This window comes from Triturus cristatus, chromosome 9 (assembly GCF_964204655.1).
Source record: "Triturus cristatus chromosome 9, aTriCri1.1, whole genome shotgun sequence".
Classification (NCBI taxonomy): Eukaryota; Metazoa; Chordata; class Amphibia; order Caudata; family Salamandridae; genus Triturus; species Triturus cristatus.
Window position 1 is genome coordinate 785117293 of NC_140592.1, and position 12158 is coordinate 785129450.

The 12158-nt window shown below is 45.9% G+C and overlaps 1 protein-coding gene across 1 annotated transcript in view; it reads right to left on the reverse strand.

Moving 5' to 3' along the window:
* Positions 1-12158, reverse strand: part of C9H14orf39 (chromosome 9 C14orf39 homolog) — a 1162755-nt gene that overhangs the window by 36659 nt on the left and 1113938 nt on the right. Inside the window, exon 17 of the mRNA XM_085626171.1 lies at positions 602-659. Within this exon, the coding sequence (XP_085482297.1) occupies positions 602-659 (58 nt within the window). The remainder of the gene's footprint in view (positions 1-601; positions 660-12158) is intronic.

A 12158-nucleotide genomic window follows, 5' to 3' on the forward strand; every position in this document is an offset into this window, starting at 1 on the left:
AAATGTTTCATGGTGCGAGTTTAAAAGCATTTAGCAATTTACATTTTCAAGAATTTCAGTTGAATTTTCTTTCAAATCACTGATTGTTACTTTGTTAATTAAGACACATTATTTCATAAAGACGTTTTGGGCAAACCACTGGGGATCCTATGGAACATTTTGTTTACCGCCTGCATCACTTCCTGTTATGCCACTTCTTGAGCTGTTTCCTGCACACTGCATGTTGGGATGGTGGGGCAAGGAGTGGGTATAGTGTGAATGTAGGAGTTTCCGCCTACATAATTTTCTGTAAAGTCCCCTACCTTGTCATATCCAGGGTATAGTTTGAGTACTGCGGGGTACATTGGTGATGTCACATCTGAGGTGGTGATTTTGGGTGAGTGTTAATGGAGGCATGACTTAACTAAAACAAAGGGTTAGTAATATGCCCCTCTACACAAACGAAATCCACTTTTGAGTTTGATAGACATATCCCATTTTACAGATGAATTGTAACAAAATAAATACTGCGAATGCAAACTAATCCACACAATCACTTAATTGCAGGAGCCTTGTGTTAGTACACAAATGCTCGAAAGAAATAGGTAATATTTCCACTTACCAATATCTTTTTGGTCAGATGTAGGATTTATATTTGAATTAGAAAAACACTCGTTATTCTGAAAAATGAAAGGTCAAAGTAAATATCATGAAATACAATTACATTTTGTTTATAACCACAGCTAACAGAAGAATCACTTCACATGTTTATTTAGACGGAAGTCACCATACAAGAAGCAGACAAATTTCAGATGAAGAGAAATCATAAAACTAGAAATCATAAGATAATATTTTGCTCTAGTAAACGGTAGCAAGCATGTTTTATCTCTTTGCAGATAATACGGGTGTGGACGCTTTTTGCAATTATTTTGGGTAACAGTATGAATCAACAGGGAGCACCACTTAATAAATTGTATAACATATGAGTTTCCTCTCGGGAAACAATTGTAAGATGTCACTCCCGCCCTTAAAGATGTTATATACATCACTAGTATAGACCTTCTTCAATCATGATGGTACCTGCAAGGAAGGTAAACTATGCGGCATCACCGGTCAGTCTATCTTGTACATTGATAGAACAAGGAGTTATAAGCAGTTCCTTACTTCGCTTCTTATAGCTTTTTTATGTACATAAATCAGTTTTTGGCAAGGAAAAAGATTCAGACTGTACACAAAAGTATACCTGATTCAAAAAGGCAGAAACTGTATATTTTTGGAGTATTGGAAGCTCCCAAATGATACATTCAACCATTACCCCCAATGCAATAGCAAGACTTGGAATTGTAGAGTTAATAAGCATTGTTTCTATCGTTTGGTCGAACCAAGTTCCACAGTTGGACCGTCTATTGGGTTGTTTAACAGGGATGCCAACGGGCCGTAACTTACAGAGACTCTGCACCAACTGGATTACATTCATTCACATTAATGGCTAGGCTGGAAACGATACAACTTTATAATTGCATTACATGGAACATCAGGAGAATGGGATCACCATACAAGAGACACAGACTCAGTGCTAAGCACAGATAGTGTTCGTACAAGATACACACGTTGGTGGCCACCAGACTACAGAATAAATGGAGAGTGCAACTGCAGATCACAACCTACTCTGCTTTTGCTCGGGTAGCGGCCATATGGTTACGATCTTGGGTCCCATTTGCAGTACAGGAGAAACGTATAGATAAGGAGGGCAGATACGTCTTGATTCAGGGTACACTGGATGGTAACCCTATAGTACTATGCAGTTTATATGCCTCTAATTCAGAACAGGAACTCTTCTGTACCCGATTTAGTACGGCACTGGCAGATTGGGCGGATGTTTGCTGGATATTTGGTGGCGACCTTTATGCGGTCGCTGATACTGTTTTAGATAGATCCCATGCCCCCTGGTTAGGGCTCAAGCAATATGCCAGTCCAAAACGTTGCAGAACTGGGCACAAGGATGGGCCCTGATGGATATATGGGGTAACCACTATAAGGGAATGAGCGAATATTCATATTTCTCCTCCTCACATGATCTTTACACACAAATCAACCATATATTGTGTAGTTCGTCGTTCCTCCCGCAGACCACTTGGGCAGTCTATGTAGGCAGAACAATATTAGACCACAGTGCACTAGAGATCACATTCGCATGGGGGCGTGTCCCAGCCCCGGTCTCTTCATGGCGACTATATCCCTGCCACTTAGAAGATGGGGTATATCAGGAAGCACTAGCGTCTACCATAACACACTACTTTGCGGAAAACGCAGGCACAGTGTCTTCTATAGGACTGGAATGGGAGGCATTGAAGGTAGTACTAAGGGGCACGGCTATTAGCACCTCCTTGGCAGCCCGATAACAGGTCCACCAAGACTTGCAGGACATTGAAGATAAATTGCACACACTAGAAACTAGGGCTGCCCCAGACCCCACAGCAAAACCAGACCTCCAAGAGGCCTGCATAAAATATGTGAAACTACTGGACCAACTCCGCATATTAGATCATCGCACTTATTTACACAAAACACACATGTAATCAGACAGACCAGGCACCTTACTGGCACGGATCCTTTGACATGCCCCCCCCCCCCCCCCCAGCCAATAATGGAAATTTCGAAGCCACAGCATACCAGGGCCGTTACACAAACAGACATTAATAGACCCTTCTATGAGTATTACAGGGCACTTTACTCAGCCCCACCACTGATTGACCACCAAGAGATTAACGCCTTCCCAGAAACGGCAGAGCTCCCGCAGGTGTCAGAAGAGAACAAAAACAATGCTAGCTGAGCCTATTACACTAGCTGAAATAAAATCTGCAATCAAGGGCCTTCCTAACAAAACCCCAGGACTAGATGGCCTACCTGCAGAGTTATATGCCACCTACACGCAGCAACTTGCCCCTCAGCTGAAGAATTTGGATAAGGAAGCCTAAGAGACAGGCAATTTGCCCCTTTCTGCAACACAAGCATTAATAACTTCCCTTCCCAAACCTGGGAGGGGCCACACTAAGTTGTCCACATACCGCCCGCTCTCCTTGTTAAATACTGAGTACAAGATTTTAAGTAAAATACTAGTCAACAGCTTGAAGCCCCTCGTAACGAAGCTGGTGGATATAGCTTAATGTGGCTTCGTCCCAGGGTGTAGCACATCTTTGAATATACGCCGACTGTGCAATATCATGTTCGCCTGTAGCATGGAAGAACCAGAGGCAGGATGTATCACTCTAGATATTACCCAGGCATTCAACACATTGGGTTGGGGCTATATGCTGTCCGCGCTACAGAAATTTGGGATTCCACATGACTTCACTCGATGGATCCAACTGTTATATCACCTTCCCACACCAAGGGTGCGCACCGGGTCGCATATTTCGGAACCATATCATATATAGTGGGGCACAAGACTGGGATGCCCCCAATCACCCATAATGTTTTCCCTTGCCCTTGGGGGATGGGATATAACCATAAATGGCACCCACCATGCTCTCTCACTGTACGCTAGATGAGATCATTCTGTACAACAGGAAACTGTGAAATAACTTGGACACTGTTGCACAGCTCTTTACACAATTTGAACACATAGCGGGTTGGCAATTCATTATGAAAAATCCTTTGCCTTCCCCTTCAGCACAAACACAGAGGAGCTGACTATACCATTTGGAAATTGTGAAATAATAATTACCCACAACACTTTCAAATAATTAGGGATTCAAATATATAGAACCAAAACAGATATTATAGAAGGGAACCTGCATAGGGCCTAACAGCTCCCTGAGGGATCAAGTCGCATTTTGAACATCTTTGCCCCTCTTGGTGGCAGGGAGATTGGCGATCTTGAAAATGGTAAGTTTCCCGCGTTTACTCTCCTTTTTTACAAACCTCCCAGTGGTAGTCCTGAGAGCAGTATTTACAACATTGAATACACTCCTGACCAGCTTAATATGGGGCACGGGCCGCAGACGCCTGAGCTTAGTGAAGTTGCAACTTCCAACAGACGCTGGGGAGATGGGGTCCCCGGATTTCTATGCTTATTGCTTATCATCGCAGCTGCAATGGCTCACGTATTGGTTGGCAGGCTGCAATCTACAGGAAATTGCTTGGGTCAGAGCACATGCTGACACAGGGCATGTTGCATAGACTGCTCTCCCCAGGTAGTGCCATTCCACACACTGCAGGAATGCTACTTAAAACTGCACTCGCATATTGGAAGCAGGCATTGAACTACACTAGTATTATCCCGGCGTACGCTCCCAATATACCACTATTGGGCATCCCCACAATCTGGGAACACTCACCACTCGCAAGTTGGAACCCTGGTTACAGGCCGGAGTGACAACAGTATGGGACCTCTTTTGGGACAAAATGTTACTCACGCACACAGATATCACAGGCGAACGGGTGGTCACGGAGACACTGCTCTTGACCGATGCGAGTCCGGCATGTTATATTAAAAGACACTGGGCACCCCACGGAACAGAACTGAATACACACGAGTTGGCCCATCTAATGTACCTTATGGGGACGGGTAGCCACCTGACCCGCTGTCTCTATCGTGAAATACGCACACACCGTCCATCCCCAATAACTGCAACACGCACTAAATGGAAACAGGACATTGACAGACCACTATCAGACAAAGAATGGACAACGATTTTAGCATACCCAAAACGAGTATCCCGGAACACCTGTTTTAAATTCATCCAGTATATGATAATGCAGAGAGTGTACCTTACCCCGCATATAATATATGCAATCTTCCCTACCATCCTGCCGTCCTGCCCCAGGTGCGCTGAACAGGATGCAGATCTTTTACATATGCTTTGGTCTTGCCCCGGGCTAGGGAGATACCAGGGTGGAAAAACTGATACCTTAAAGGCAGTCGTGGGAGACACGGGATGGCACACAGTAGAAACAAGTATACTGGGATTATACGGAAGACGAAAAGAGCACAAAGTGCAAGCCAAATTTGCTGATCTGGCTTTGCTCCTTGCTAAGCGAGGTATTACTAGGAGGTGGAAATCCCCCGTGGCCCTAACACTGCTCACCTGGAAAAAAAGAGGTTGAAAAATGGGGATTGGCGGAAAGTGTAACTATCCGAAGAGAAGAAAAAAAGAGGCCTAAGAAAGGAACCGATTGCAATGAGCTGGGATCTCTTGTTGGAATCTTTCAAAGTGGCCGACATATTCACTCCATGAGACTCTGTAAACTCCATTCACACTTGCAACCACTAGACTCTTTCCCAGACAAGAGCTCCCACTCTCGCAGCCGAGATATGGGGATTGCTGTAGTCAGGATTCCTCCAGGTCTCTATTCACACTCAATCTACTGAGTTCCCATCCAACTTGACAGACATCCCACTTCCAGCTTCTACAATGTAGGATCTAGTCACTACCCTACACGCTTAAGTTTCTAATTAGTGGGTTGGCCCTTCAGCAGGGGAGGGGAGTGGGGAGTTTACAAAAATGTGAATTACTGGCTCTACCTTTACCCAGGAGAAGAGTACTATTGTGGTAAAGCAGGGCGGGAAGAGATGCCATATCAGTACATAGGCCGTTCAGCCAGGTCCCAAACAAGTCGAGATTATAAAGGGTGCACAAAGTTAACCTGTAATGTAACAGTATACAATTTATTTCACCATAATGTATATGTGTGAGATCCTGCTATGCAGATAACAGTTTCTTTATTTTGCTTATCTACTGTACCTGGAGAAAAATGAATAAAATTTGTTTGAAAAAAAGGGAGTTCACACTTCAACCGAGCCTCACAAAAGAGAGAATGCAATGGCTAGAGCACCTTACTCTTCACACACTCGCAGAACTCTGGAGGGAAACCATTAGGACCTGGGGCCTTCCCACTTTTCAGTAGGGCCTGCAAAATTAAGGGAACAGGATATCATGCACAAACCCCCTGCATACCCTCCACTACCTCGAGTGCAAAGATAGCAAGCAAAGGTCCGGGCTGTTGCAAGGGGCATTTCCATCCTCTCCCTTCCGGTGTACAGACTGCCAGAACCCAGCACTGTCCCTCCTCCGTCAGGTTAAGGTTCCCCCCCCCCCAGTAACATAGCCTCCAGGAAATCAGCAATCAACTTCCCCATGCTCGCCAGACCAGGACCTTGAAGACCGGGAGGATAATACCAGGAGGTCAATACCAAGCGCTTCTCATTCCATAAGCCCTCCACTGCCACCCAAAAGCCCGACGGGTCTGCCCGCGTTTGTGGTATCAGGAATGGCGTGGACCTATGGACCAAAATTCCAACTACCTTCAGGCCACAGCCGAATAGCCCACAAGGACTAAAGACTTAAACTTGCCCCTCCCCAAGAAGTTAAAATTGGAACCCTTCAGGTGCAGTTCATGTAGCAGGATCAAATCTGGATTCTGTTGCGCTAAATACTGCTGCTCCCACCCTGCTTTAGCATATACACATTCCAGGATAGGACTCTAAGGGAAGTGACCCCGCTATGTGTTGAGAACCCATTCTTGTCACTGCCTGTGTGCTGCGCTCTGCACTGCCCCTCTACCCCTCCTCTACCACCTGACCTCTAATGCATTTAAATACTTAGCCGCCCCTTTAAACTGTACCTCCTGCCCCCTTCCCTGCCACCTCATGCTGTGGGTGTAGAATGACCCGTCCCCCCAATGCCAGAGGCACCTTTCGCCCCTCCCAACTGTGGGTACTGCTTACTAGCATGTCCACTGAGTATATTATGGGCAATGCTTGTCTGGTCCTGTTGGATCAAGGATATTGAAGGAAGACCACCCCGCTCACACTGCTCAATCCCCTGCCCACCAGGAGCATTGTCGATCCCCTTCCACTGAAATGGACCCTCAGGGGTCCTCGTCCGCAGTCAGGTGGGTGACCCTTGGAAGGTCCATTTCTTCAGCATCCGCACTGAAACTCACTACCCTATCCTCTGATGGCTCAGAAAGAACTAGTTACTTACCTGTACACTATGGTTCTCCAGTATTATCTTTCATAGATTCACATGCTTGTATATTCCCCGTCGTCATGGTGGGAGTCTCACGGTAACAGAATGACCACAGCAGTATAAGAAAAACTGCATAGCAAAATCCCATAGGGAATCATCTTATTTGGTAACCAAATCTCATCATTATGTGGTCCAAGACTCAGCCAATCGGCTGCTAGCCCTCCCCTCACACTCCCCAGCAGAGCCTTCCTGCCTCAGATTTCCAGCCCCGAGTGCGAGACTAAAATATATCTAGAGACAATGAGGTTCTGCCTGAGAAATGGGGAGGTGGGCGGGCCGCATGTGAATCTATGAAAGATAATACTGGAGAACCATAGTGTACAGGTAAGTAACTAGTTCTTTCTCCAGTATTGAATCTTTCATAGATTCACATGCTTGTATCAGAATAGTAAGCAGTACTTATCCCAAACTGCATTTCCAGGCTAGAACCCCAATAACCGCGGGCACTGCTCATTTGTATAGATTGTTAACATACATTGCAGTATATGAAACATTTGTGTCAACAGACATATATTTGCACATTCAATCATCGTCATAATTCATGATAAATACCTTAATGAAATAGGTGCCGTAGAACTGCTTGTCCCACTGCTGCATCCTTTCTCCACGCTGCGTCCAGACAATAATGTCTAGTAAAGGTGTGCGCATTCTTCCATGTCGCACCTCTACAAATGTCTGGCAGTGGCACCCCTGCAAATAGAGACATAGAAGTTGCCATCTTCCTTGTGGAGTGCGCACGTACTTTAGATTGTAAAGGTTTACCAGCTTTGCTATGACACAAGGATATTGCTGACGATATCCACCTCGAGATACTAGACCTAGAAAGTGCCACCCCTTTCCTGGGACCGGCAAAGGCTACGAAAAGCTGATTTGTCTTTCTGAATGATTGGGTCTTGTCGATATAGAATTTGAGACATCGTTTGATGTCTAAAGAGTGCAACGCTCTTTCTGCCGCTGTTGACGGGTCTTTAAAAAATGTAGGCAAAACAACTGGTTCATTCAGATGAAAGCTGGAGGGAACTTTAGGAATAAAATTGGGATTCGTCCTGAGAATCACTCTGTCCTGCCTGAATTGTAGGAATGGTTCTGCAATTGAGACCCTTCTTGCCGATGTGAGTGCTAACAATAACGCTGTCTTCCATGAGACAAATTGTAATTCCGCCTTATGGATTGGCTCAAAGGGCGGTTTCATTAACTGTGTAAGAACTGTATTCAGCTGCCAAGGAACAACTGGTCTTTGAACAGGAGGGATCATTCTGAAGAGCCCTCTGAGGAATTCCTTAATAACTCTTTGGGACCAAAGAGAGGGTCGGTCAGGAACTCTTGTGTACCTTGCAATAGCGGCTATGTGTACTTTTATGAACATATGAGAGAGTCCAGATTTGGCCAATGTCAGTAGATATGGGAGAATCTGAGCAGACGAGACCCGAAATGGATGCAAATCGTTAGATGCACACCACTGACAGAACCTTTTCCATTTCGCCGCATATGTTTTGTTTGTGGAGACTGCCCGGGATCGTGACAGAATGTCTCTGCAGTCCTGAGGGATCTTTAACAGGTGGAATTCATGCTCGTGAGGTTCCATGCTGACAAGCTGAGCGATTTCAAATTTGGATGCAGTATCTGTCCGTTGTTCATAGTTATCAGATCCTGCACTAATGGGAACTGTATCCTGGGTGTCATTGAGAGTCTGAGAAGTTCGGAGAACCACGCTTGTCTCGCCACGCTGGTGCAATCAGAATCAGATGGCACGGCTCTGATTTCATTTTCTTTAAGACTTTCAATATTAGAGAAAAGGGGGGAAAGGCATACGCAAACATTCCTGTCCAGCACATCTGTAGCGCATTGCCCCACGATCCCTTCTGCGGAAACCTGCTTGCAAAGTTTTTGCATTTCGAATTGTGGCGGTCCGCGAATAAGTCTAGCCTTGGCGTGCCCCATACCTTGAAAACTTTGGAAAGGTTCTTCCGATGTAGTTCCCACTCGTGAGAGATTTCGGGAGATCTGCTCAGAATATCCGCTCTTGTGTTGTCCACTCCTGCAACATGTTGCACTTGAAGCGAGATGTTGTGAGCTAGAAGCCATTTCCAAATGTCTTGTGCTTCCTTTGACAGAAGTTTCGACTTTGTGCCCCCTTGTTTTAGCAGGTAAAACATAGACGTTGAGCTGTCCGTCTTCACCAGAACCGTAGATCCGCGAATTCTGGGAAGAAAAGCCTTGAGTCCCAAGAACACGGCCCTCAGCTCTAGCAAGTTGATGTGGAGTTGCATTTCGTACTTTGACCAGTGGCCCTGAATTTCGAGCTCCTGGAGATGCGCTCGCCAACCTTGAAGAGAAGCATCCGCCATCATCACGAAATTGTAGGTCTGTGATTCGAAAGTCAGTCCATCCGCCAAATGATCACTGATCTTCCACTATGACAGGGCGTCTCTGATCTGAGGAGTGATTACTATTCGATCCTCGAAGGATCCCTGCGACTGAAGCCATTGCTTGTCTAGCAGTTCTTGTATAGGCCTCATGCGGAACCTGCAATTTGGGAGTAGGGGGATACAAGAGGACATCATGCCCAACAATGACTTGTAGATCCTTACTGAAACGGACTTTTTTATTTGTAATTGTGTTGACAACCGTATGATCTTTCGAATACGCTCCTCTGACGGGTAAGCCTTGGCCTCTTCCGTGCAGATTAGAGCACCCAGAAATTGAAGGGACTGCGCTGGTTTGAGATGTGATTTCTCTAGCTTGACTCTGAGACCTAGCTGATTGAAAAGCTCCATGCAAACATGAAGGGAGCAGTGGGTGTCTCGGAACGAACTTCCTTTGATAAGCCAATCGTCCAGATAAGGGAAAATCTGGTGACCTTGGAGTCTTAGGTGGGCCGCAATTGGCGCCATACACTTTGTAAAGATTCTCGGTGCCGACTTTAGTCCGAAAGGTAAGACTTTGAATTGGTAATGACGCCCCGCCACCATGAAGCGTAGAAATTTTCTGTGTTTTACGTGGATTGGGACATGAAAATAAGCATCTAAGAGGTCCAGGGATGCCAAATAATCTCCTCTGCCAATCAGGAGAAGAATTTCCTGCAGGATAACATTCGAAATGATTTCTTTTGAATGAATTTGTTGAGACCTCTCAGGTCCATTACTTGCCTCCATTTTGATGTGTCCTTCTTTTTTATGAGAAAGAAATGCGAGTAATAGCCTTTCCCGCGTTGAAGCCGCGGAACTTCTTCTATCGCCTCCTTTTGTAGTAGCGTTAAAACCTCTGCCTTGAGGGCTGATAGATGTTCTTGTCTCCTGTGTATAGGAGGCTGAATTGGAGGCTTTTCTACGAACTCCAGAGTATGGCAATGTTGTATTACATCTAAAACCCACCTGTCCGTTGTTATTGACAGCCAAGCTGGGTAAAATGAAGTCAGGTAATGCGTGCTGCTTCTCGGACAAGTGGCGGATGTGTTGGAGAAGTCATTGTCGTCGATTGGATTTCTGCGACTTCCCTCTCGCAGATGACCTTCCCCTGGACTGTTGCTGATAGTTATTTGAGGATCGAAATTGTTGATTGCTCGAGTACTGACGATATCCCTGCTGCTGGTATGGCTGATATCTGTTCGATTGGAACGAGGATCTTTGTGTATATTGCCCTCGGGATCCTCTCCTCCGAAACGACTGAAACCTGCTCTGTTGAAGAGATCCCAGCGCCCGCGCTGTATCTGTGTCAGTTTTGATGCTTTGGAGGGCCTCATCGACATGCTTTCCGAACAGGTTCTCTCCATCAAATGGCATGTCCACTATTTTGGCCTGTACCTCCGGTCTGAATGAGGTGGCCTTCAACCATCCTTGTCTTCGCAGAGCTACTGCACCTGCCTTTTGTCGAAAAGCCACTGAGGACAAATCCATAGCGATGTCTATGGATTCAGATGCCGCCCTAGCCCCATCCTGTAGAATAGCAGCCGCTTCTTCTTTTTTATCCTCTGGAAGATGGGAGAGCAAGGGTGCTATATCGCTCCACATCTGCCTGTTAAATCTGCTGATGAGGGCTAATGCATTAGAAGCCTTTATGGAAGACGCTGCCATTACCGCAAAGCGCTTCCCTGCGCCATCCATTCATCTTCCGTCTTTGTCGTTGTTGAAACCGGATTTTTTGAGTTTCATTGGGCGGCCTGCGTCACCACAGAGTCTGGTCGAGGATGACCAATCAAACAGGCCGGAGACGATTCTGGAGCTCTATATTTCCTGTCTATTCGAGGAACTGAAGCAGCCACTGAAGCCGGGTTCCTCATTATCTTCAAGCCTTCCTCCCAAATATGGGCGATTATCAGAATGGATCGCATAGACTTGCGTGACTCCTCTTTAAAGTCATAGAGAAAACATTCGGCTTCCTGAACTGGAAGCGGACGGTCAAAGCGCTTTGATGCTTTCTCCATGATATCATGGAACCCCCCTATATCTTGCGGCGGAGAGTGCGCGGGTGTTGGAGATGGCGACGGCGTAGTTGGGAGAATATATTGGTCCCATTCATCGACAACCTGCTTATCTTGAAGGAGTTCTCCTTCTTCCAGTTGATCGGCGTCACTGTCTTCCAAGTCATCTCTGATTGTCATAATCGGTGGAGATCGTATCTTCTGAGTGGAAGTTTTGGGAGAAGAGTGAGGTGGTCGTACCTGTGTCGGCTTCTCCACCGTCTGTGGCGCTTGAGAGTTAGCGTCCGGGAAACGCCGATAGTAGTCATTTATCATCAGCCGCAAGTCAGTCACCAAGGAAACCGGCATGGAAATAGAGTCCTCTCTAGAAGTGTGTTGAGGCTCTTCCTCTTCCTCGTAGTCATAAGACTGCTGAAAAGATTCATATCTCCGTGAATCTCTCGGAGGACGATCCTGAAATGAGAAGACCTCTTGAACCTCATGAAATTCTTCCTCATCCGTTTCCTGACTCTTAATGCGAAGTTGGGAGGGACTATAAGCCCCTCCTGAAGACTCCTCATCATCTGACTGTAAGTCTAGTAGATTTGAAGGAGGAAGCAGAGAAATTTTTGTCCATGTTGTAAAATCTGTAGACTTAGTCTGCTTCGTCGCCGAGCCCATCGACGACGCCATAGACTTCAATGTTATTTTCTTTACTTTAGGAGATTTAAAAGTTCCCGTCGACG